Source organism: Chiloscyllium plagiosum, chromosome 30 (assembly GCF_004010195.1).
Source record: "Chiloscyllium plagiosum isolate BGI_BamShark_2017 chromosome 30, ASM401019v2, whole genome shotgun sequence".
NCBI classification, from domain to species: Eukaryota; Metazoa; Chordata; class Chondrichthyes; order Orectolobiformes; family Hemiscylliidae; genus Chiloscyllium; species Chiloscyllium plagiosum.
In genome coordinates, this window is record NC_057739.1 from 5,263,999 (window position 1) to 5,290,886 (window position 26,888).

Below are 26,888 nucleotides of genomic sequence, written 5' to 3' on the forward strand. Positions count from 1 at the left end.
GTGGAATGCACTGGGTATGTTACTGGACCAAGAAGCCAGAGAATGAGAGTTCAGATTCCACATAGTAGTTTGAGAATTTGATTTAATTTTATTTAAATCTGGGAATGAAAAACTGATATGAGTAATGATGACTATGAGTTTTTGAATTTTAATTAAAACACAACTATTTCACAAATGTGCTTTCAGGAAGGAAAACTGCCATCCTTACCTAGTCTGGTCTACATGTAACTCCAGCCAATGAACTATTATAATCTACAGCAGCAAAAATAAAACAATCCTGGGCAGAAAACTAGAAAGGAAAAACCTGATGATAAAATGTTTTCCATGTTTAAATCCAAGTTCGGCCAGACGTTGCTGGGACTGGAGGGTTTGAGCTATAGGGAGAGGCTGAACTTGGAGTGGAGATTGAGGGGTGACCTTATGGAGATTTATAAAATAATGAAGGGGATAGATACAGTGAATAGCCAAGGTCTTTTTCCAAGGGTGGGGGAGTCCAAAACTAGAGGGCATAGGTTTAAGGTGAGAGGGGAAAGATTATAAAGGACCTAAGGGCTATGTTTTTCATGCAGAGGGTGGTACATGTATGGAATGAGCTACCGGAGGAAGTGGTGGAGGCTGGTACAATTACAGCATTTAAAAGGCATCTGGATGGGTGTATGAATAGGAAGGGTTGGAGGGATGTGGGCTAATTGCTGGCAAATGGGACTAGATTAATTTAGGATATCTAGCTGGCATGGACGAGTTGAAGCAAAGGGTCTGGTATGACTCTATGCCTGTAATCTGCTTTTCATTTAGATTGGGGTCTCTTCCTAGAATTATTTTCCTCTTTATTCTTTAATATTGGTGTCAGTGTCAAGGCCAACAGTTGTTGCCCATCCCTAACTGTCCTTGAACTGAGTGGCTTGTTAAGTTATTTCAGAGGGCTGTGAAGAGCTAACCATGTTGCCGTGAGTATGGAATATCGAGGTGAGAATGGCAGCTCTTCCTTCCCTAAGTGATATTAATGGATCACATAGGTTTTTACAACTATTGACAGTGGTTCTCCAATTCCCTTCAGACCTTTTTTACAATTCCATAGTTATTAAATTAATTCCAATTTCACCACATGCCACAGTTGGCTTTGAACCCATGACCTAAAGCATTACTTTCTAGATTACAAGTTGAGTGACATCGCCATTGCATCACCATCTCCCCAATAAAGAATGAAAAAATTGAAGGAAAATGTTAGGGTGCAGACCTGGAGACTTTCAGTGTTCCCATTAAATCTTCTATTGGACTATTGTAATACAGTTGTCTGCTACTGCAAACGCTGCGTGGACGGGAGAGGAGAGTTTTGTTCGGTAGCTGTGAATTATAGCACAGGCATCAGCATCGTAGAAGAGAATTTCACCTCCATCATAGTCCACCAGTACACCGATCAACTTTGGGCGCCGCAGTAGATCCAGGGTCTTCAGCTGGCCGTCATGAGCGACCGTGTACTCTTCGTCGTAGCGGGAGAACACCCAGGAGGACGAGTTATATCCGAGACGGGACTCATGACCGGTTCCCTTGCGGGGAAGGCAGCTGTAAGCCAGGCCCACTTTGTAGGCGCAGCTATTCTCCACGTCTACTCTCCAGGTGCAAATGCCCCTCTGGAAAGACTCCAGGCCCAGGGCATTTGGCCAATGCTCAAAGCGCTCAGGACAGTCCGGGTACAAATGGACCTTTTTCCTGACGAAACTCAGTCTCTTTTTGCTCTCGGACAGTGTCAGCGATGAATGCAGTGTTTTCTCATCAATGTGCAAGTTTTCAGCAACTGAAACACAAGATTCTTGTGTTACTGAGGATCCTTACCCATTAAAATCTTTACATATCCAGCTCACCAGAGTTGGACCTGGAATGATCTTTACCCTTTCCTTTTGAAAACAAAATAATGTTTAAAGTCCTGGGTTCCAGAGGCTGGAACACCAAGTCTTGGTTAGCTCTCCCATGTGCAGTACTACGGAAATGCTGCACTGGCACAGATTTTGTTTTTTGTCACACAGCCGAAGTATATAGTTCGGAGAATTTGGAGGAAGTGTGGAAATTTACTGCAGAGGGGAAGAAGTACTTTTTGCTTGCTTTTTTGGTTCATAGTTTGTAAGGTTCTTTTAAAACAGGATAAATTGAGGGCCGGGGTTAGGAGCCCAGCAAAATACAGTGATATCACAGGGAAATGGTAAGTTCATTGGTTAGTAATAACTACTAATTTGACTATTACAGGTTACTTTCAGATTGAAGGTAAGTAGGGGAAATAGTTACAGGTTACAAAGATCAGTAGAAGATTTTTAGAAATCAAAGTAAGAACCATGTAATTAAAATAGAGATGCTGGGTCAGGTGATGTGTTGTAACTGCACGATGTGGGAACTGGTGGACCCCATTGTGGTTCATGCTGACCACATCTGTAGTAAGTGTTGGTTACTTGAGGAACTCCAGCTAGAGTTGATGAGCTGGAGAATGAGCTACAAACACTGACACATCAGGGAGGGGCAAGGAAGCTGTGTTTCAGGAGGCAGTCACACCCCTTAGATTATCTCCCTCAAATGTGGTCAGTGGTCAGTGACAGGAGGCTGTGACCATGAGTGAGGTGGATAGAGGGATCCGGGAGGTAGTGCTGAAGGAGCCTGAACCCTTGAGCTTGTCCAACAGGTTTGAGATTCTTGCCCCTGCGGATGATAGTGGGGGGCTGTAGAGAGAACGAGCAAACTGACCAGAGCACCAAGGGTAAGGGAGTCGTTCAAGAGCAGGGAGAAAAGAGAAATGTAGTTGTAATCAGGGATAGTATAGTCAGGGGAGTAGGCACTGTTCTCTGTGGCCAGGATCGAGAGTCCTGAAAGCTGTGTTGCCTACCTAGTGCCCAGGTTCAGGATATCTCAACTGGGCTGCAGAGGAACCTGGAGTGGGAGAGGAAAGATCCAGTTGTTGTGGTCCACGTAGGTACCAATGATACAGGCAGAAAGAAGGAAGAGGTTCTGCTGAGGGAATATGAGCAGCTAAATTAAAACACAGAACCAGAAAGGTAATAATCTGCAGATTACTAACTGAGCCACAGGGTCAACAAGATTAAATAGGTAAATGCGTGGCTCAAAGATTTGTGTGAAAAAACAGGTTTGGATTCAAGGGACAGTGGCACCAGCACTGGGGAAGGAGGGAGCTTTCCAATGGGACACACCTCGCCTGAATCAGCTGGGACCAGAGTCTTGGCAAATCACATAACTACGGCTGTGGATTGGGCTTTAAACTAAATTTGGGGGGATTGGGTTCAGTTGTATGGAAAATTATAGAAAAAGATAAAGAGGGGAAGGACTCAGCAGATGTTAAAGTTTCAAGATGAAGTATTACTGCAGAAAATACTCCAGGGTATTACTGGACAGAAAATATGAAAAGGGTCAGGAATCTAAATTCAGGCACAGCAGATAGGGGGACAGTTATTAGAAGGGAGGGCAGTCAACATAGGACTGAGAGTGTTGTACTTAAACGCACACAGAATACAAAACAAGGTGAATGAGTTTGTACTGCAGATTGAAATTGGCAGGTACGATGTTGTGGGTATCACAGAGATGTGGCTGCAAGGGGATCAGAACATCCAAGGATAGACATCCTATCGAAAGGACAGGCAAATGGACAGATGGGCTGTGGTTGCATTGATAGTAAGAAATGAAATTAAATCGATAGCAAGAACCATACAATTTCTACAGTGCGGAAGGAGGCCTTTCGGCCCATCAAGGCTGCACTGATCCTCCAAACAGCATGCCACGCAGACCCACCCCCCTACCCTATCCTTGTAAATCTGCATTTCTCATGGCTAATCGAGCTAGCGGGCATATCTCTGGACACTTGGACAATTTAGCACGGCCGATCCATTTAATTTGGACTGTGAAAGGAAACTGGAGCACCTGGAGGAAACCCATGCCACTACGGGGAGAATGTGCAAACCTCACACAACAGTTGTGGAATCGAACCTGGGTCCCCGGCGCTGTGAGGCAGCAGTGCTAACCACTGAGCCACCGCGCTGCCCTAGAAGAATTGATATAGCATCTGTATATTGATATACAGGATCCTAAAAGTTCTCGGGATGTGAGGAAGAAAATAAATCTGCAAATAGAAAAGGCTTGTAAGAAAGGCGCAATTACAATAATCTTGGAGGACTTCAATATGCAGGTAGACTGGGAAAATCAGGTTGGTAGAGGATCTCAAGAAAAGGAATTCATGGAATGTCTGTGAGATGTAACGGTATTGAGTAAAGGTAACTACAAAGACATGAGGGAGGAGCTGGCTAGAGTTGATTGGAAGGGGAGCTGAGCAGGGAAGATGGTGGTGCTACAATTGCAGGCATTTCCAGGGTAATTTGGGAAGGACAGCAGAAATTCATCCCTAGGAAGAAGAAACATACTAAGGGAAGTACGAGGGAACCACGGCTGATCAGGGAAGTCAGGGACAGCATAAAAACAAAAGAAATAGCATACAATGTGGTGAAGATTAATGGGAAGCCAAAGAATTGGGAAGTATTTAAAAATAAGCAGAGAACAACAAAACAAGGAATAAAGGGGAGAAGGTGAAATATGAAACTCAGGTAGCTGGTAATGGAAAAGAAGGAGGCAGAAGGTTTTTTTTTAAAGTATCTAAAGAAAGTCAGAGAGATGCAAAAATGCACACTGGGCCCCTGAAAAATGAGGCTGGAGGAGTAGCAATGGGGAAAAAAGACTGGAAAAAAGAAATGACAAAGAAACTAAATGGGTACTTTGGATCAGTTTTCACAGTGGAAGACACCAGTAGCTTGCCAGAACTTCATGAGCGTCAGGGGTAGAGGTGTGTGTAGTGGCCACCACTAAGGAGAAAGGTGCTTGGGAAATTGAAAGGTCGGAAGGTGGATAAGACACCCAGATTAGATGGACTATACCCAGAATTCTGAAGGAGAAAACTGTGGTGATCTTTCAGGAATCATTGGATTCAGGGAGGGTTGCAGAGGACTGGAAAATGGCCAGTGTAACACCCCTGTTTAAGAAGGGAGGGAGGCAGAAGACAGCCTGACTTGGGTCATTGGTATCACATCCATTTATAAGGATGAGATTGCAGAGTACTTGGAAGTGCGTGGTAAAATAGGACTGTGACAGCACAGCTGCATCAAGGGGAGGTCATGCCTGACAAATCTGTTCGAATTCTTTGAGGTGTATCAAGCAAGTTAGTCAAAGGAGAGCTAGTAGACATGATCTGTTTGGATTTCCAGAAGGCCTTTAACAAGTTGCCATAAAAGAGGCTGCTAAATAAGCCTGATGTGTTTGTGGCATGGATGGAGGATTGACTGACTGGCAGAAGGCAGAGAGTGAGAATAATATAGTCTTTTTCAGGATTGGCAGCTGGTGACTAGTAGAGTTCCTCAGGGGTCAGTGTTGGGACCGCAACATTGTACACATTAATGATCTGGACAAAGGAACTGAAGGCAGTGTTGCTAAGTTTGCAGATGACACAAAGAAAGGTGGAGGGACAGGTAGTGCTGAGGAAGTGGTGAGGATGTAGAAGGACATGGACAGGCTGGGAGAATGGACAAAGAAGTGGCAGATGGGATACAATGTGGGAATGTATGAGGTTATCCACTTTGGTAAGAAAAATGGAGGTGTAGACTATTTTCTAAATGGAAGGGCTTTGGAAATTTGAAACACAAAGGAACATAGGAGTCCTAATTCAGAATTCTGTTAAGGTTCATTTGGCAGTTAGGAAAGAAAATGTAATGTTAGCATTCATTTCAAGAGGCTAGAATACAAGAGCAGAGATGTACTACTGAGGCTACGTAAGTCTCAGTGTTTGGAATACTGTGAGCAGTTTTGGCCCCATACCCAAGTGCTGGCATTGGAGCAGATCCAGAGGAGGTTTACAAGAATGATCACAGGAATGAATATCTTGTCATATGAGGAGCAGTTGAAGAATCCGAGTCTGTACTTGATGAAGTTAAGAAGGATGAGCTGAGATCTGATTGAAACTTATAGAATACTGACAGGCCTGGATAGACAGTTACACTAATAGGAGAGAATAGGACCCGAGGGCACAGCCTCAGGTTGAAGAGATGACCCTTTAGAACTGAGATGAAGAGGAATTTCTTTAGCCAGAGGGTGGTTAATCTGGGAAATTCTTTGCTACAAAGGGCTGTGCAGGCCAAATTATTGAGTCTATTGAAGACAGAGGTAGGTTCTTGATTAGTAAGGGGATCAAGGGTTACAGGGAGAAGGCAGGACAATGGTGTTGAGAAACATATTAGCCATGACGAATGATGCAGCGACTCGGGCCAGATGGTCTAAATCTTATCCTGTATCTTGGGTCTTAGAGGAGTGTATTAAAGAAGGAAAAAGAGATAGAGAGGTGAGGATAGTTAAGAAGAGAATTTCAAAGGCCACTGAAGGCATGGTCACCAATGGAGGAGAAATGAAAATAATTAATTCTCAAGCAGGTTGAATTAGATGAAGCCAGTATCTCAGTGAGTTGTGGGGCTGGTGAATGTAACAGAGGTAGGGATGGGCAAATCTGTGGGGGGTACCTGAAAGGCTGTATTTGTTGACACTAGTGCATGCACACTGTACCCTCCCAAATTTCTGCATGTGCATTGAAGGGGCAGGCGGTGGAGGGGGGGGGGGCATGATCTAGACTCTGGAAGAGAGAAGGAAGCGTGTGTATTGGAGAGGGGTAGAAGAGCAGATGGAGAAAAGTGGAGGATGGGGCAGAGTGAGTGCAGAGGGAGAGAGGGGAAGAAGGGAGGTGGGCAGAAAGAAGATGGAGGGTAGGGGGAGGAAGTGGGGTAGGGGAAGGAAGTGGGGTAGAGGGAGAAAGGGGACCTCATGAATCTCACATTCTCACTGCCAAACCTCCCCCATCTTCACTTGCTGCCGCTGAGCTCTTCTTCGCAATCCCTTCTCTGTGGATGTCTAATGTAGCCTTTTACATGATGACAATATGAGTATAGAAGTGTGTGCATGAGCAGTTGCCCACAGTCGCAGGTGGGTCAGCAGACACTGCTATTTGAAAACACAGTTTGAATGGAGCCGATGCAGATCAGCCAGCCCAGAATGGTTGGGGACCAGGACTTGGTACAAATAAAACAATGGTTGCAAAGTCTTGGCTTGATTCAGAAAGGACTGCCGGTTAGTTATTACTGACCTGGAATGCAGATCATGGCTGCAGATGCCCACAGGTTACTGAGGAGATGACTGTGAACGCAGGCAAGGTTGAAGTTCAGCTTATTAGAGTCCTCGGGCTCAAGAATTCCCTCTGCTTCCTCCGCCCTAGAACAGAAATTACATTCAGTATAGAGTAGCTGGAACATTGCTTACAGTTCTACACAATGTACTTTTGGAAGGTTTTCAAGATTTTGGAGTGACTACAGAGGAAATGACAGGGATGAAGGACTTCAGTGACGTTGACATAACCGAGAAGTTGGGATTGTCCTAAATAGAGAGTTTAGAGGAGACTAGAGATATTTAAAAAGACTAAATAAAATATGGAGAAAAAGTATCCATTGGCAGGAGGGTTGGTAAGCAGAGGACACAGATTTAAGATAACTTAACTGCAAAAACCAACAATCACATGGGTCTGCTTTCCCTCGTAGTAAGAATGGGTGTTTGGGGTCTGTTTATCAAATGTGAAAATGTGACGGAGTAACCAGGCTTCATCAGTAACGTGAAGCCATTGCCTGTGATCTTGGACCTGCGATAATCTATGCCTACAACACACCCTTTTACTGTCAGACTGCAAGCTGCTGAAATACAGACAGATTTTCTTTTAGCAAATGCAGATGTAGATTTAGAAATTCAGCTCCAGGACACTCCTGAGAACAACATACAACAAGGTGGTACATTTTAACAGGCTGTTTGATCATCTGTGATAAAACCCAGAATATGTTGTATTCGAAACAACAACCAACAGAGTTTAACCTGGGACTTTCATGTGTAATGGTATGTCGGGAATAGAAGAATGACGAGGGTAATGATGAGAGCCAGTCAAGGGCAGTAGTGGGGAAGTTGTGTGTGGAGTCTGAAGAGATCGGAGGGGCGCTAAATGAATATTCTTCGTCAGTATTCACAGGAAAAAAACAATGTTTTGAAGGAGAATACTGAGATACAGGCTATTAGACTAGACTGGATTAAGGTTCATACGGAGGAGGTGTTAGCAATTCTGGAAAGTGTGAAAATAGATAAGTCTCCTGGGCCGGATGGGATTTATCCTAGGATTCTCTGGGAATCCAGGGAGGAGATTGCAGAGACTATGGCTTTGATCTTTATGTCGTCATTGTCTACAGGAATAGTGCCAGAAGACTGGAGGATAGCAAATGTCCCCTTGTTAAAGAAACAACCCGAATAATTATAGACCAGTGAGCCTTACTTCTGTTGTGGACAAAGTTTTGGAAAGGATTATAAGAGATAGAATTTATAATCATCTAGAAAGGAATAATTTTATCAGGGATAGTCAACACAGTTTTGTGAAGCGTAGGTCATGCCTCACAAACCTTATTGAGTTCTTTGAGAAGGTGACTAAACAGGTGGATAAGAGTAAAGCAGTTATGTGATGCATTTGGGTTTCAGTAAGGCATTTGATAAGGTTCCCAATGGTAGGCTATTGCAGAAAATACGAGGCATGAGACAGAAGGTGAATTAGCGGTTTGGATCAGAAATTGGCTAGCTGAAATAAGACAGAGGGTAGTGGTTGATGGGAAACATTCATCCTGGAGTTCAGTTACTAGTGGTATACCGCAAAGATCTGTTTTGGGACCACTGCTGTTTGTCATTTTCATAAATGATCCAGATGAGGGCTTAGAAGGATGGTTAGTAAATTTGTGGATGACACTAAGGTCAGTGGAGTTGTGGACAGTACGGAAAGATGTTGCAGGTTACAGAGGGACATAGATAAGCTGCAGAGCTGGGCTGAGAGGAGGCAAATGGAGATTAATGTGGAAAAGTGTGAGGTGATTCACTTTGGAAGGAGTAACAGGAATACAGAGTACTGGGCTAATGGTAAGATTCTCGGTAGTGTAGATGAGCAGAGAAATCTCGGTGTCCATGTGTATAGATCACTGAAAGTTGCCACCAAGGTTGATAGGGTTGTTAAGAAGGCATATGGTATGTTAGCTTTTATTGGTAGAGTGATTCAGTTTTGCACCCAGGAGGTTAGGTTGCAGTTGTACAAAACTCTGGTGCAGCCACACTTGGAGAATAGCATACAGTTCTGGTCAGTGCATTATAGGAAGGATGTGGAAGCTTTGGAAAGGGTCCAGAGGAGATTTACTGGCATGTTGCCTGGTGTGGAGGGAAAGTCTTATGAGGAAAAGCTGATGGACTTGAGGCTTTTCTCGTTAATGAGAAGAAGGTTAAGAGGTGGCTTAATTGAGGCATACAAGATGATCAGAGGATTAGAGAAGGTGGAAAGTGAGAGCCTTTTTCCTCAGATGGTGATGGCTAGCACGAGGGGACATAGCTTTAAATTGAAGGGTGATAGATATCGGACAGATGTCAGAGGTAGGTCCTTTACTTAGGGGCGTAAAACGCACTGTCTGCAACAGCAGTGGACTCGCCAACATTAAGGGCATTTAAATGGTCATTGGATAAATATATGGATGATAATGGAATAGCGTAGGTTAGATGGGCTTTAGATTGGTTTCACAGGTCAGCGCAACATTGAGGACCAAATGGCTTGTTCTGTGCTGTAATGTTCCAAACTGAGAATGGCCTCCTGTTAAAAATAAATATAGTCATCAGAACATAAGAAACAGATGCAGTCAACTGTATGCGGTCTGTCAAACTGGGTAAGATTTAAACCTAGGTCCACAAGCTTATTAAAATCACTTGCAAATTTAAACAAGGCCCTGTACTAACACTCAGTTGTTGCTGACATTCCAAGCTGCAAAAATAAAACTTTAATGGATTGTTCCAAGTTTCGTGTCAATAGTCAATATCTACGCTGTATGATTGACTGCACGTACCTTTCAAATATTTCCTTCTGGTGTTTCTGCAGGAAAAGAGAACGAATTTAGTTACTCAGTAAACCACAATGACTCATAAATGAGACAGGATTGTAGTGGAGGTGCTGCTCACCACCAGGACGGTATCGTCCATTTTTGTCACTATGTCTACCAGGTAGTTTTTAATGTCAGCTAGCTTTTGCTGGGATTCCATCCAATAGGTATTCTGGGTCAAAATGCTTTGCTGGACTCGCTCTTCCTCATCATGGATCACCTCTAACAGTCTCTGCTCCTCATTGTCGCACATCTCACGGATAAAGTTGAGACGTTGAATGACCTGTTCCCTGGCACTGCTGGCATCAGCCTGTGGGCATGAACATGGAGAGAAACCGTCTGAGAATGAGCTGTACTAAGTGGGATTCGTCAGCATTACAATACCTTCCATTGCTGAGATCACCCCAATCAACAAAAGTTGCATTATTATAAGTTAGAGTTCTGTGTCATTTAATGCAGCAATGAATCCTGTTAAGGCACTTCATGGGAGGTTATCAAAAAACATTTTACAATGAACTGCTTTAGGGAGTTGTGACAAAAGATTGAACACAAACATGGGCTTTAAAGAATGTCTTAAAGGAAGAGGATTAGAAAGGGAATTCCAGAGCTTGAGGCCTGGGCAGCCTAAAGCTCTCGGGAAGAAATAATCAGATTCAGGTCTGCACATGATCTTGCTGTTTTTATTTTCAGACGCCCTTTAGTGATGCATTGCACATGCATTACACTCCATTCCCCTCCTACTGGATAAATGAGAGGTACATTTCCTTTTCCTCAAATGTTCAGACTTCTGGAACAAGCTGCTCTGTAAATAATGTAAACAATAAACTCAGATGCAATTCAAACATTCAATTTCACCAGTCTTCTTCCAGTCCTTTCTTCTTGTTTAAAATTAGTAACTAATGTGGACTTTGAGCTCAGTCATGTACAATGAGGTGAAAAGTTTGATCCAGTCCCTTCCTCGTGACTAGTACAACAACTGCTGGCAAAGAATAGTGTGCAAGGCTGACCTTGTCTGGCTGATACTCAGAACTCATTCTCTTTTGCTGTGCGAGTTGTTCAACAGGTATTCTAGTGACCTATGATCAGTATTATTTCAAACTCACTTTCATACAAGTACAGACGAAAGTGCAAGGTATCAGACATGATTGAGAATGCTTCTCTTTGTCTGTGAATGGCATTCTCTCTGGCCAAAGTTGAGTACACATATATACAATCTAACTTTGCACAATACAGCTTATGATAGTTTGTTCAAAACAGTGGAACCTCTTGCTTTATTCTCTTAGTACGTTTGTGGGATCTCACTATTTGTTCTCTTTCAAATAAAACTTATTTACCCTTAGCCAGACAGTGTAGTTCCTACCACATCACAACCACTTTTGTCCACGTGTGAATACCACGAAGATTCAGAGAGCATGTCAAAGTGTAAGAGGTTGGGTTCAGTATCTATTATTTTGATCATTTGTGCAGTGCTAATGCTTGATCAAGGATCTCTGATTGTGTTCTGATAGAGTGCATGTTACACACTCTGTGTTTGTTTTTTTGTCCTGCAGAACTAGTTGTCATTGTGTTTTCTGTTTAATCTGTCCTCCATCACTACAAAATGGTACAATGGAGGCAGAGTGATAATGTCACTGGAATAGTAAGCCAGAGGACATGGGTTCAAATCTCACCATGGCAACTGGTCAGGTTTACTTCCAAATAATTATTGTGGAATTGGAAGCCAATCTGAGTAACGATGACCACATAATCAATGTTATTGTCAGAAAGAAAATGGAAGTATCTCTCTCTCTCTTAGGCAGAGGCCTGGGTTCAAGAACGCCTGTCCATGCATGTCCATAACATCACTGAACAGGTTGATGAATAATGCCCACTCAGATGTCTTCGAGGAGCTCTGCTGGTGCAATGGTAGTGTCCCTATCTGTGAGCCAGGAGGCCTGGGTTCAATTTCCACCTGCTCAGAACATCTCTGAACAGGTTGGTTAGAAAGTATCTAAAAACCCATCTGATTAACTAATATCCCTTAGGGAAGGAAATCTGCCATCCTTACTCGATCTGGCCCACTGGCCCAGCAAAGGCATTTGGGAATGGGTATCAAATATTGGCCTTGTCAGTATATATCTATATCCTGTTAAAGAATAAAAGAAATTAAACTGGGGTTGGGAGCTTCACAGTGAAAAAAAAACTGTAACCTCTACAACATACCTCTACATGCCCTGTAGGTCTCAACTGTCTTGTTGATGTCTCTCTCCAAAAAGAGAAAAGGTAGGAAATGTGCATTCTGCTGGGGGCTCACCAAATAAAATTAGACCCAGTGATGCAAATAATTCCTTGAGATCTCAGGCATGGTTCATGTACCTTGTGCTCCATATAAAATCATCACAGGAAGCATTTTGTCCCAAAAGCTCAACTACTTAAAGCTCAAATTGCTGAACGTTTGTCACTAACCTTATTGCATACATGCTCACTGCTATAATAATGTTCTTGATAATAAACATTTTCCAACTAATTGCATTTGCACCTTCAGCGAAATACATGGACTCAAATAAACAACAAAGATGATATAATACAGTATGTCCTTATGTGAAGGTTCTAGATGTACTGAGTTGAACTGCACATAGTATTGCTACAATGGCACTATCATCACTGAATCTCCCACATAACATTTTGAGGGTTATCATTAACCAGAAATTGAATGGGTCAGCGATATAAGTACTGGGGTCACATGAGCAGAGTTCAGAGACTGGAGGTTCTGTGGCATGTAATTACCCAAATCCTGTTCACCAATAGGGTGAGTGCAGTTCCAACAACATCATTCAGCACAAACATTCCAGCCACCACTTTAAACATTCACTCTGAGAGAGATGGGCACCATGGGGTATACACAGCTTTATTTCCACCACCCCCCTCCCCCAACTTCATTTTGATTTTGTTCCTTCCCTCACTCCTTACCTCCCCCTCAATTTTGATGATTTGCATTGCCCTTAATGGAATTAGCATATAAATATCAAATTTGCTACAGGCTGGTTTTACTTGTGGTGGTTAGTAATTCAAAAGAAAAACAATTTAAAAATAGACATGGTGACTTTGATGATGGCAAGGTCGTTTAGTTGTGCGTAATGGCACTTTAGATACATAAGGAAGAAAGCATTCACTCTGGCAGGGCTTTTACGTCACTGTGGTAGTGTCCCTACCTCTGAGCCAAGAGATCCAGTTTAAAGTTCCACCTATCTCAAAGTTGTGTCATAACATCTCGGATCAGGTTGATTAAAAAATATCTAAACCTCCATCACTGGCGCACACTAGCGTCAATGTGTATCACATACAAAATGAGCGAAAACAACTCACCAGGATTCCTTTAACAGCACCTTCCATCTACCATCTGGAAGCTCCTGTAAGCTGCCCTCCAAGCTACATACCATTCTGACCTCAAACTATATATCACTGTTCCAGCACATAAGTCACTGGGTCAAAATCCTAAAACTCCCTAACAAGAATGTGGGTGTCCCTACACACATGCACTGCAGCAGTTTAACATGACTTCTCCTCCAGGACAACTAGGGATGGCCAATAAATGTTAGTTCAGCCAGTGAGATTCACATGACACAAAATAAAAATACGTTCTCCACCTGCTGCTTTCCCACTGCTTTGCACTTTGTTTCTCTTCAAGTATATGTCCTGTGAAAATCAACCCATGAACATAATGCTACCAGGAAGTAAATCTCCCCAGAAAAAGGGAGCACATTCTGCAGCTAGAAACTGGAATGGGAGTTAAATGGAGGCACTTGCCTTAACGCTGCGGCGTTTTTTGTTCAGAGTCCCATCCGTGAATCTTTCCACTGAAGCTAATCTCAGCTGTAATTTCTCACAATCATCAACCAGTTTATTCTGGGGAGAGAAAAGAGACCCAGTTACCTGTCACACCAGTTATACAGCAAGGGCAATCAAACCACGTGCATCCATTACACAAGGAATAAGTGTGTTTATTGTATGTACAATAAAGAGATTTGTAACTTGAGAGATCACAAAATGTGCAGTCTTTGTTTAACAGTGTGAGGGGATACTTCTCTGTTTGACCCAAGTTTAAACAGCCCAAGTTTAGTCATTTTTTGTAATAATTTTCACTGTTTAAGAAAACTATATTAAAATAGTTTAAACTGTGGCTCAGTGGGAGCATTATCACTTTGGAATCAGAAGGTTGTGAATTCAAGTCCATTTCCAAAGATGCACTGGTACGTGCTACGCTGTCAAAGGTGCTGTCACCTACAGGTGAAGTGTTAGCCTGCGGCCCTGTCTAACCTCTCAGGTGGACATAAAAAATTCCACAGCATTATCTATTATAAATAGCATGCGCCTTATGTGTGTGTGTGTGTGTGGATGTGTGGTTTCTTTTTCGTGGAGCCCTATTGGAACTTTCTTATGTGGAGTGTGGGACCTCCTCATGACCTCCTGAGTTGATTAAGCTAATTAAAATTCAAGTACCAATATCCTCCAAATGCAGGGGCTGCAAAAGATAACGACTTAGTTACAGGGCCTTATTCCAGAGCGGAGTGCGAGACATCAAACTGATCGCCATGAGTTCCTACATTGACTAGGCTGGTGAGAATTTATCTAGAATTAAAATAATTCCCATCTGATCAAAGATGCTAATAACCCTCATTTAATGTAAAAGTCAACACTATGCCTTTGCTCTAATGAAGTGTAAACGTTCTCTGAACTGTCTTCACCATAGAAAGCATTCTATCTGGATGCATCTCCCCTACTCTCCCTTGGACTCCCCTGGATTGTAAGAAATTACAGAAAGTTGTGAACACAGTCTAGTGTACCATGCAAGCTAACCTTCCATTCACTGGTTTCATCTATATTTGCTGCTTCGGGAAGGCAGCCAACATCATCAAAGATCCTGCCCAACAATCTCTTCCAACCTCTTCCATCAGGCAGAAGATACAAAAGCTTAAACACACGTAGCAATAGATTCAAGAACACTTCTTCCCTGCTGTCAATAGACTTCTGAATAGACCCCTCAAATTTCAAATCTAATGTTGAAGTTGCTTTTTGTGCATCTTCTTTGTAGTGTACCATTGAATGTCTCTCTCTATTCTATCACCGTATGATCTTTGTATGGTATGATCTACCTGTACTGCATGCAAAACAAAACTTTTCACTCTACATAAGTACATGAGACAATAATAATTCAAATCAAATCAATGTATTTACATCCTTCCTTAAATAAGGTGACCAAAACTGTACACAGTTGTAGTCTCATCAGTGCTCTGTAAAACTGAAGCATAAACTCACAACTTCTGGATTCAAATCCACTTCCAATAGATGAGCTTTCCTGCATATGAGCCTTCTGTGATTCATTCACCAGGGCACCAAGATCCCTCTGTATCTTAGAGCTCTGCAATCTCTCACCATTTGGATAATGGACTTTGTTATTCTTCTTGCCAAAATGAACTATTTCATATTTTCCCACATCATATTCCATTTGCTACATCCTTACCCACTCACTTAACCTATCTTTTTTTATATATAATGTCTTTATGTGTTATTCACAACTTAGTTTTTACCTGGTAGCAGGTTTTACATTCTCAACACTCTCTGGGTAAAGAACTTTCTCTTGAATTCCCCACTGGATTTACTAGCCATGAACACTGTCTTATGTTCATGGCTACTAGTTTTGATCTTCCCTAAGTTGATCCTGTTGAACCCCTCTGCTAAAATTAAAGGATTCAATCAGATCACCTCTCAGCCTCCTCTTTTCTCCTTCTGGCCTATTTTGTGTTTATGCAGTAGAAATAGTGGCAGGGTCTTGGTCATAAGGTGCCAACCTGAAGTAGTATTGGATACGGCATAGCTCCCCGGGGTGCTTGATACATGCCCAATTTCCACCAATTCAGCCTAGTCTGTGGGCAGGCAAACATTGAGCATTGAAAATCCAGCAGACAAAAGTGAGGACTGCAGATGCTGGAGATCAGAGTCAAGATTAGAGTGGGGCTGGAAAAACACAGCAGGTCAGGCAAAATCCGAGGGGCAGGAAAATCGACGTTTCGGGCAAAAGCCCTTCATCAGAAATGAGGCTGGGAGCCTCAGGGGTGGAGACATAAAAATGGGAGGGGAGTTGGGCTGGGGGGAAAGTAGCTGAGAGTGCAATAGGTGGATGGAGGTGGGGGTGAAGGTGATTGGTCGGAGAGGAGGATGGAGCGGATAGGTGGGAAGGAACGTGGACAGATGGGACAGGTCATGAGGAAGGTTGGAACTGGGGTAAGGTGGGGAAAGGAGAAATGAGGAAATTGGTGATGTCCGCATTGATGCCCTGGGATTGGAGGATCCCAAGGCAGAAGATGAGGCATTCTTCCTCCAGGGGTTGTGTGGTGAGGGAGTGGCGATGGAGGAGACCCAAGACCTGCATGTCCTTGGCAGAGTAGGAAGGGGAGTTGAAATGTTCAGCCACAAGGCGGTGGAGTTGATTGGTGCGGATGTCCCAGAGATGTTTCCTAAAGCACTCTGTGAGTAGGCTTCTGGTCTCCCCAACGTAGAAGAGACCGCATCGGGAGCATTGGATACAGTAAATGACATGTGTGGAAGTGCAGGTGAAACCTTGATGGATGTGGAAGGCTCCTTTGGGGCCTTGGACAGAGGTGACGGGGAGGTGTGGGTCCAGGTTTTGCAATTCTTGCAGTGGCAGGGGAAGATGCCAGGAGGGAAGGTGGGTTCTTAGGGGGCATGGACCTGACCGGGTAGTCGCGGAGGGAACAGTCTTTACGTAAAGCGGAAAGGGGTGGGGAGGGAAATATTTCTCTGGTGGTGGGGTCTGTTCTTAGATGGTGGAAATGGTGGAGGATGATGTGATGTATACGAAGGTTGGTGTGGTGGAAGGTGAGGACGGGGGGTTCTGTCCTTGTTGTGGTTGGAGGGGTGGAGTTTGAGGGCAGAGGTGCGGGACATGGATGAGATATGCTGGAGGGCATTATCAACCACGTGGGAGGGGAAATTGCAGTCTTTAAAGAAGGAGGCCATCTGGTGTGTTCTGTGGTGGAACTGGTCCTCCTGGGACCAGATACGGCAGAGGCAGAGGAATTGGGAATAAGGGATAGCGTTTTTACAGGAGGTAGGGTGGGAGGAGGTATAATCCAGGTAGCTGTTGGAGTCAGTGGGTTTGTAAAAAGTGTCAGTGTTGAGTCAGTCATTGTTGATGGAGATTGAGAGGTCCAGGAAGGGAAGAGAGGTATCAGAGCTGGTCCAGGTGAATTTGAGGTCGGGATGGAATATGTTGGTGAAGTTGATGAACTGCTCAACCTCCTTGTGGGAGCCCAAGGTGGCGCCGATGCAGTCATTGATGGAGCAGAGGAAAAGGTAGGGAGTGGTGCCGGTGTAACTACTGAAGATAGACTTTTCCACATAGCCGACAAAGAGACAGGCATAGCTGGGGGCCCATGGCTACCCCTTTCGTCTGGAGGAAGTGAGAGGATTTGAAGGAAACATTGTTGAGAGCGAGGACCAGTTCAGCCAAACAAATAAGAGTGTCAGTGGAAGGGTACTGGTGGGGATGTCGGGGACGTTTGACCGAAACGTCCATTTTCCTGCTCCTCGGATGCTGCCTGACCTGGTGCTTTTCCAGCACCACTCTAATCTTGTGAATCCAGCATCCAGGGAGCACAACCCTGCAGTGAGTCCAGGTGAAATCACTGGATCTTGCAGGAAAGCCATGGAAAGCAGCAGAATTAGCTCCTTAGCTGAGAGAAGTGCTGACTTAGTGGTTAGCACTGCTGCCTCACAGCACCAGGTACCCAGGTTCGATTCCAGCCTCGGGTGACTGTGTATGTGGAGTTTGCGAATTCTCCGTGTCTGTGCGGGTTTCCTCCAGTGCTGCGGTTTCCTCCCACAGTCCAAAGATGTGCAGGTTAGGTGAATTGGCCATGCTAAATTACCCCATAGTGTTCAGGGATGTGGAGGTTAGATGCATTCATCAGGAGAAATGTAGAATAATAGGGTAGGGAATAGATCTGGGTGGGATACTCTTCAGAAGGTTAGTGTGGTCTTGTTGGGCCAAATGGCCTGTTTCCACGCTGTAGGGATTCTATGAACACTCTGGTTATCAGTTGAACGTATCCTGCCCAATCATTATGTATATTCATAGTTTTCAAACCACTAAACATGAGAGGCAAGGGATGTATAATTTTAAATAATAACAGTAAAAGCAGCAAAAACTCAGCTGATGAATTGAGCAGTAATGAAACGGACCTGAAAGTTGTTCCTTTCACAGATACTCCATGACCAGCTGCACTTTACCAGCTTTAAAATCTTACTTCACATTTCCAGCTTCTCCAATATTTTGTTTTTGTATTCAGGTATAATTTTAACCTTAATCCCTGACAGATGATCACAAATGACCATCAGTTTTACACATCATCCTGTTTGTTTCTCTCACAAAGTGGACATGCTAGTGAGGTAAGAGGTAAAACAGGGAGCCTCCTTGGTCACACAGCTGTTGATAAATGGTCAAATTTATCCCCCATGTCATGGATCCCATTCACAGAGAAATTGAGGAACCTTTTAGTTAGTGTTTCAAGCAACCCGAAAGCTGGAAGGTGGGGGACGACATGGTTAACTCTTGAAATCACTCTGAAACCTGTACATTCAGCTGCACAATGCATATTTGGGTACAGAATAAAGTCGCAACATTTTTTTTGTGTGTGAGAGAGGCAGAGAAATGATACAAGATGAAATGAAACAAAGAAAAAGCATGTAGTTCAAATTTGTCCAAGGCTCGTCCTTCTCCTGATCTCTGTCACAATCCCCAGTCCAACAACACACTGAGATTGCTACATTCTTCCAATTCTGGCCTCTTGCACATTCCCAACATTAATCAATCCATTATTAGAAACCATTCTTTTAGCCACCCAGCTCCTAAATTCTGGAAAATTCTCCCCAATCCTGGATTCTTTTTTAAGATATGCCCGAAAACCTGGTTTTTTGACCAAACATGTCATTGCCTTTCCTCGTGTCTTATATGGTCCAGTGCCAAATTTTGCTTGGCATTGTTGCACTGAAGTACCATGGCTTGTTCAAGGTGTTACATTATAGAATCATGGAATCCCTGCAGTGCAGGGAGAGGCCTTTTGGCCTATCAAGTCTGCACCAATTTTCCAAAGAGCATCCCACCCGGATATAGCATTTCCCATGGCTAATCCACCTAATATGCATACTCCTAGTCACTATGGACAATTTAGCATGGTCAATTCATCTAGCCTGCACACCCTTGGACTGTAGAAGGAAACTGGAGCACCCAGAGGAAGCCCATGCAGACACAGGGAGAATGTGCAAACTCCACACAGTCACCTGAGGCTGGAATCAAACCCAGGTCCCTGGCACTGTGAGGGAGCAGTGCTAACCACTGAGACACCGTACTGCTTAAATATACACATTGTTGTGACAGAGACTGTATTATTTAGTGCTGCAACTAACACCATACCTGATTATAATCAGGCCGTTAATACACATTCTGTGGTCGATTATATTCATATCACATGCCTGTCTTGAAATGTTCTTTCAAAACAATACAAGCAACGGCAACACTTCTATGTCATTCTGTAATCTCAGATGATAGTGGGAACCCCAGAATTAGTCTCAATGCCTTGTGCACCGAGTAAAGCCAGACTACACCAACTGTTTTCTGACCAACCAGCAGAAACTGCCGATGTTTACTGATGGCCAGCAGCCATGGGGAGAGAACAAAAATGTTTCTAGCTTCAAAGAAAAAAAGCTCTTCTGATAACATGGGGTAGACTCTGGGCAGGGTTACAAAGAGAAACAATAGATAAATGGCAGTAAGTTGAAGACACTGGACACGCAAGGCAAGTGGAAGTGAGAGGAACAGCAAGAGTTAACAATTGATTAAAATTATTTTCACTGTCAAATCTAGTGAGGCACCTGCACCAAAAGAAACTTACTGCATGGCATTTTATGTAATGTCAGAGCTAAACAATCATGAAATGTACTTTTAAAAAATAGTTAATAAAGAATATTATTTAGGAAAAAAATATAAAAGAAACAGAAAAGATATTCCAAAGAGAGGGAGATATTGAATAACAAGCAGCACGAGAGGAGTTAGTTCAATGGTTTGTATGCATTCTTCCTATATGTTTTATATTCCTGAGCACGTGTGGTTTGGATGTAAATATCTTTACAGTTTAAGTGTGGGGTGGGGTAGACAGTGTGACCTTGTGCAACTGGGTCAAATAAAGATAGTGAATCATTTTATATCTCTCCCCATTTTTACTCACATTGAAGTTGGTGTTGCATTGTAAAAGAGGCCAGCTGCTCATTATCACCTGTGCCATGCCAAGGCAACGGAGTCAAGATTTACTCCAATAGGTTTGCAAACATAACAGTGATTACACTTCAAAACAATTCACTGTTTAAGAAGCACTTTGCCAGGTGCGATAACCCAATACATAAACAAATGCCTGACCTTGCTTCCATTGTTTTGCGCACTTTGAGCCAAGGTGCGTGGTAAGAAAATGATTCTATGGTGAGGATATATTGTACAGAGAGAGCCTGAGTACACACTGCTAGACACAGTGCTGTGGATAACATTGTCTCATTTACACTGGATGTGAGTGGGAGGCAGAATGGTGAAGATTCTACTCAAGCTATGATTAACTAGCTCAATCTGCAGTCTCCTTTTCTCAGATTTTACCTCAGCATGTATCAAAACCGAATGAATGTACTAGCACACAATGAACTATCAAAGCTCAAGTCATTGTAAGGTTTCTCATCTGCTCATGATTTGAAATAAGTGGACTTCACTAAAGAGAGCTGGCTTATTGACTCCTGGCCTCAGAAATTCGCTATCACACAAAGTAATATGATCCAAGGATCCAGTCTTAAATTAAAACTTTTAACTCCTGGGGAAAGAAGTGGTTACATTATCTTCTAAACTTAACCTTCACAAGCTATGAATAGCACTTTGCAGACTTTACAGAGTTCTTCTTGATGACGGAATGATGAGGGTTCAGGTGTTCATTGCGCCCGCCTCAGTTGCTGCTGTAGGAGCACACATTCTCCAAGTCTATTCAGGTTCACCAAGTTTTTCAGTATGGTCTCAGTGTGTACCTCAGTGGTTCAGCATGAGACTCAGCCTCCACTATTGCTTGCATTGTGAGATCAAAGCCTAGCTTTGTGTGATACACACTGTGTGCTGGTACATTCATTCAGTTTTGATACATGCTGGACTGGGGTATCCTCTGGCCTGGGTGACCCATTCCACTTTTGGCAGAACCCTTAAGTCAAAACGATTTGCCATCGTAACTTGTTTGAGGAATGAACTGATGAAAAGGTAACAGGGGATTGTGGACCACATTAAATGGCAGGACCAGTGTGATTTAAGGATGAGAAAGAAACCTAGGAAGAACAGAGGAGGATACCAGGTGAATTAGAATTCAGTTAGGTACTGAAAGAGGAATGGGGAGGATGAGAGCATGGTAAATGAGATAGAAATGAAAACAAAGAAAAACAAATTTTACATTTTTAAAAGTTCTCAGAACAAAGATCTCTTTCTCTTGTGCTTGCATGGCTTTTTTACAGATACTCCAAAAATATTGTCAAATGCTGCAGGTTAATTATTATGTATCATAACAGACTTACACTCCATTGAAAGCAAGGGGCAATCAGCTCTGTCCGTTCATTGACTGAATGGTGACTGAACCACACTAAAGGGGTCAGCTTGGATTCAGGTCTCTGATGTGGGACTAGAACCTCATGATCTTCTGTATGAGGAACAATATGTCATGATGCCAAGCAAACACCTTGATAGACCACACCAATACGGAAAACTAAACTCATTAAAGGATAAATTAGTCTTACACTGCATACAGTATAACCTGAGAATGAGAGAATGAACTCCATGGCTTCATTGTGCAGACAGATTATACAACCCAGGATTGTTATCCTTAGATGTAGAAAGTTAAAGGGTGATATATTTGAATTTTTCAAGAAACAAAGGGGAACATAAAAGTTAGATAGAGAGAAATTGTTTCCTATGGTTAGGGAGTCTAGGATTAAGCAAATTAGTCAAAAATTAGAACTAGACTTTTCAAGAGAGAAATTAGGAGTTACATTGACACCAAAAAGCCTATTCCTGCTCCTAATTCACATGTACACAGATATTTCAAATTCTCTTCCACAAATAGTGACTGCACCAGATCAATTATGGATCTTAAAGCTCAATCTGATCTATTTTGTTATCCAAAGGCTAATGGGGTGAAGACTGAGTTCATGAAGTTAGGTCACTGATCAGCTACAATCTCACTGAGCTTCATCCAGAGGCTCACTGATGATGTTACTTAGTATGGTGACGAAATGTCTGAAAACGAACCTTCCAGCTCAATGAGCAAACCTACACTCTATGACTATGACTCTATACATCCACAATCTCACTGAGTAGCAGAGCAGGCTCAAGTGATGAAATAGCACCTCTTTCTGTTCCTATGTCCCAATGAACCATGGCACCACTTCTGCGATTGAAGAATTCCAGCTCACTCAATGTGTTAAAAGACTCAATTCATCGGGATTTGTTGGCTCATAGCTTTAGGCATACATCAGCTCACCATTCAAACAGCGAGGTTACATAGGAACCTTTAAGAATTTCAGTTAGGACATGCATTGCTGTAGTTCTGGGTTAACCTTGTACTGCATGATCAGTGAATGAAAGGAAATTTCAGGAAAGGAAGCCCACCATTACCCAGGCTAGTCTTTATATGACTCCACTCTTAGAGCTTGTGGATGGTTAATTGTTAACACTATGTAATGGGATTGAGCAACACGTTCATAATTTAAAAACATCTTGACAGAAGGTCCAATATCTTCTTGGGAACATTAGAAACAGGAGCATGCCATTTAACCCCTCAAGCCTGATCCACTATTTAATTTGATCATGATTTGGAGCTGCTGGTGTTGGACTGGCGTGGACAAAGTTAAAAATCACACAAACCAGGTTATAGTCCAGCAGGTTTATTTGGAAGCACTATAACCTGGTGTTGGGTGATTTTTAACTTGATCAAGGCAGATGTGCACTGAGAATATCATAAATAGGAGCAAGTCTGGGTCATTTAGCCTTTGAGCCTGTTCCTCTATTCAATGTGATCATAGTTGATCTTCTACCTGAACTCCACTTACCTACCTGCATTCTTTGATTCATTGAAAGTGTTGACTCCAGTCTTTTGCAGTAGAGTATACAAGTAAAGCAGTCTTGCTAGGACTGGACATTGGCATTGGTGAAACCACACCCCAAGTACTCAATACAGTCTTGATCTATTTAAGGGGGGAAATTCACTAGCATCACAGATAGTTCAGAGAAGATTTATTAAGTTAACTCGGGGAATGAAGGGATTGTCTTCTGAAGAAAAGTTGAGCAGGTTAGGCCTGTACTCATTAGCATTGAGGTTATCCTATTAAAACATGTAAGATTCTGACAGGGGCTTGATAAGGTGGATGCTGAGAGGATGTTGCCTAACGTAGGGAAATCTCAGACGCTCAGATCGAAAGAGGTCACCATTTATGACAGAGATGAGGAGGCATTTCTTCTCTCAGAGGATTAGCCATTTTGAAATTCTGTAACCCAGACAGCACAGGAGGCTAGGCCATTCAGTACATTCCAGACCGGGATAATGACTGCATTTGATCTACAAAGGAGTCAAGGGTTATGGGGGTCGAGTGTGTGTCAATAGCAGGGATGCTGGCAGGAATGTAGAATTGACTGCATTGTTCTATCAGCCAAGATCTTATTGAGTGGTGAAGCAGATGTGAAGGACAAAATGGCCCACTCCTGCTCATATTTCTGATGTTCTAATGTCAATCTAAAATCTACCAAATCCGAGTGAAACATCCACTACCCTTCAAGATAGATAATTCCAAAGTTTCACAGTCCTATAAGAAGAACCTTCTCCTCAATTCAGTCACAAATCCTGTGGATGTGAGACTATGGTTTTGATTCTGCAGTCTCCCACAATTGGACAAACCTCTCATCCCAGGGATCAATCTACTGTATCATCTGGGACCAAGAGGTTCTAGTTCTTAGCTCCCTGAAAGTGGTCACACAAGTAGATAGGTGGGAAAGAAGGCATATGGCTTGCTTGCCTTTATTGACTGGGGCATTAAGAACAAGAGTCAGGAAGTGATGTTGCAGCTTTATATGACTTTGGTTAGACCACACCTAAAAGTATTGCATTTAATTCTCATAGCCACATTACAGCAAGGATGTGGAGGCTTTGGAGGTGCAGAAGAGGTTTACCAGGATGCGTTTTAAGGAGAGGCTATACAAACTACGTTCATTTTCTCTGAAATGGCAAAGGCTGAGGGGAGGCCTGGTGGAAATCTGTAAAATTATGAGAGGCATAGATAGAGTTGATGGTAGGAATCTGTTTCCCAACATTGAAATGTCTAATACCAGGTAAGAGGGAGAACATTTAAAGGAGTTGTGAGGGGCAATATTTTTACACAAAGGGTACTGGGTTCCTAGAAGGTGCTGCTCGGGGTAGTGGTGGAGGCAAATATGATGGGGGCATTTGAGGGGCTTTTTGATAAGCACATGGAGGGACATGGACCATGGCCAGGCAGAAGGGATTATTTAACTTGGCGTCATGTTCAGCACAACATTGTGGGCGGAAGGGTCCATTCCTGTGCTGCGACTGTTCTATGTTTATGGCAAGTATATCCTTCCTTAGATATAGAGACCAAAACTGCGCGCAGTACACCAGGCAGAGTCTCAACAAAACCCTATACAATAGCAAACTTCTGGGGCTCCCATTGACTAAACATTTAATTGGACCAACCATGTAAATACTGTGGTAAGCAAACCACAGGCCAGAAATTCAGCAGTAAGTAACTCACCTGATTCCCCAAAGCCTGTCCACCATCTGTTCCCCACTTACCTGGATAAGTGCAACTCCAACAACACTCAGGAAACTTGACACCATAAAGGACAAAGGAACCTACTTGATTGACACCCCATCCATCACCTTCAACATTCACTCCTTTCAACACCAACACTCAATAGCAGCAGCGTGTACTATTTACAAATGTACTGCAGTAATTCACCAAGGTTCCTTAGATAGCATCATCCAAACTCACGACCACTTCCATCTAGAAGGACAAGAGCAGCAGATAGATGGGAACACCACCACATGCAAGTTCCCCTCCAAGCTGCTCACCATGCTGACTTACAAACGCCTCACCATTCCTTCAGTGTCGCTAGGTCAAAACTGGAAATCCCTCCCTAAAGGCACTGTGGGTCTACCTACAGCACATGGGCTTCAGAAGTTCAAGAAGGCAGCTCTCAAAAGCAATTACGGATGGGCAATAAATGCTGGCCAGGTAAAAACAATGACTGCAGATGCTGGAAACCAGATTCTGGATTAGTGGTGCTGGAAGAGCACAGCAATTCAGAATGCCCATATCCCATGAATTTCTTTTTAAAAATCCTTCTTCTTTTACTCCAATCCCCTTGCAATAAGGCCAGGAAAACATTTACCTTTTTAATTGCTTGCTCTACCTGTATGCCATAGTTTTTGTGTTTCTTACACAAACACACCAAAGTCCTTCTGAATATCAACATTTAAAAGTGTTATATCTTTTAAAAAATATTTTATTTTTCTTGTTCTTGGACTCTAAAGTGAATCCACTTATCACGCTGTTGCCGACTCACTTAACCTAGCTATATCTCTAGATATCTCTGGGTCCTCCACACTGCTTACATTTCTACTTAGCATGATACCAGCAGCAAATTGAGATACATTACTTACTGTCGCTGTCTAAATCATTAACATAAATTGTAAATAATTGAAGTTATGGACTGCAGCAGTTCAGGAAGACAGCTCACCATAAGGACAGCTAGGGGATGGACAATAAATGCTGTCTCAGGCAGCAATACTCATCTCATGAATGAATGAAAATCACTTCAACACCGATCCTTGTTGCACTTCACCAATCACAGACCACCAACTTGGAAAATGCCATTACCTTACTCTCTGCTTCCTGTCATTGATCCTCTACATTGCTGACATATTACCCCAACTCCACGAGATCAACCGTTTGCTGATTAACCATTTCTGTGACATCACATGTGTTTTAGAAATCCTAGATTCTACACCTATTGTTTGCCCTTTATCTACCTAAAAGTTACCTCAAAAAACTCATAAGGCATTTGTCAAACCATATTGACTTTTTAGGATCATGTTTTTTTCTTTTAATTGCATAGTAAAAACTTAGAATGCGTACATTATGAAAGCAGGCCATTCAGCCCTTCGACCCTCCAAAGATCATCCCACCCAGATCCACCCTACTCATGCAACCCTGCATTTCCTATAGCTAACCCTCTTAGCGTGCACACCCCTTGACATGGGCAATTTTAGCATGGCCAATCTCCCATACCTGCACATCTTTGGACTGTGGGAAGAAACTGGAGCACCCAGAGGAAACCCACACAGACACAGGGAGAATGTGCAAACTCCACACAGTCACCCAATGGTGGAATCAAACCCAGGTCCCTGGTGTGGTTAGGCAGCAGTGCTAACCACAAACTTCCTTAATAATAGATTCCAGTGGCTTTCTGATCACTGATGTCTGATTAACTGGTCTGACTGTAGTTTCCTGTTTTCTTCTTCTTCCCTTTCTTAAGTAGCAGTACTCACTTGTTAATTTCCAAACCACAGAGATCATTCTAGAATATTTCAAATTTTGAAATAATAATTGCACAGATTTGAGTAGCATTTATAACTACTCAGATGACGTATCTGTGCTGTCATGCAAGAAGGCATGGAAAATATTCAGGCTTGAGTTAATAAGTGGCAAGTAATGTTCACAGCACATACGTTCCAA

The 26,888-nt window shown here is 42.8% G+C and overlaps 1 protein-coding gene across 1 annotated transcript in view; it reads right to left on the bottom strand.

Moving 5' to 3' along the window:
* Positions 1-670: 670 nt before the first annotated feature.
* bspry (B-box and SPRY domain containing) overlaps positions 671-26,888 on the bottom strand; it is a 37,979-nt gene continuing 11,761 nt past the window's right edge. The window contains exons 2-6 of the mRNA XM_043719857.1: positions 13,800-13,898; positions 10,093-10,323; positions 9,981-10,006; positions 7,166-7,290; positions 671-1,795 (exon numbers count right to left, since the gene is read on the bottom strand). Coding sequence (XP_043575792.1) covers positions 1,269-1,795; positions 7,166-7,290; positions 9,981-10,006; positions 10,093-10,323; positions 13,800-13,898 — 1,008 coding nt within the window. The 3' untranslated portion in view covers positions 671-1,268. The remainder of the gene's footprint in view (positions 1,796-7,165; positions 7,291-9,980; positions 10,007-10,092; positions 10,324-13,799; positions 13,899-26,888) is intronic.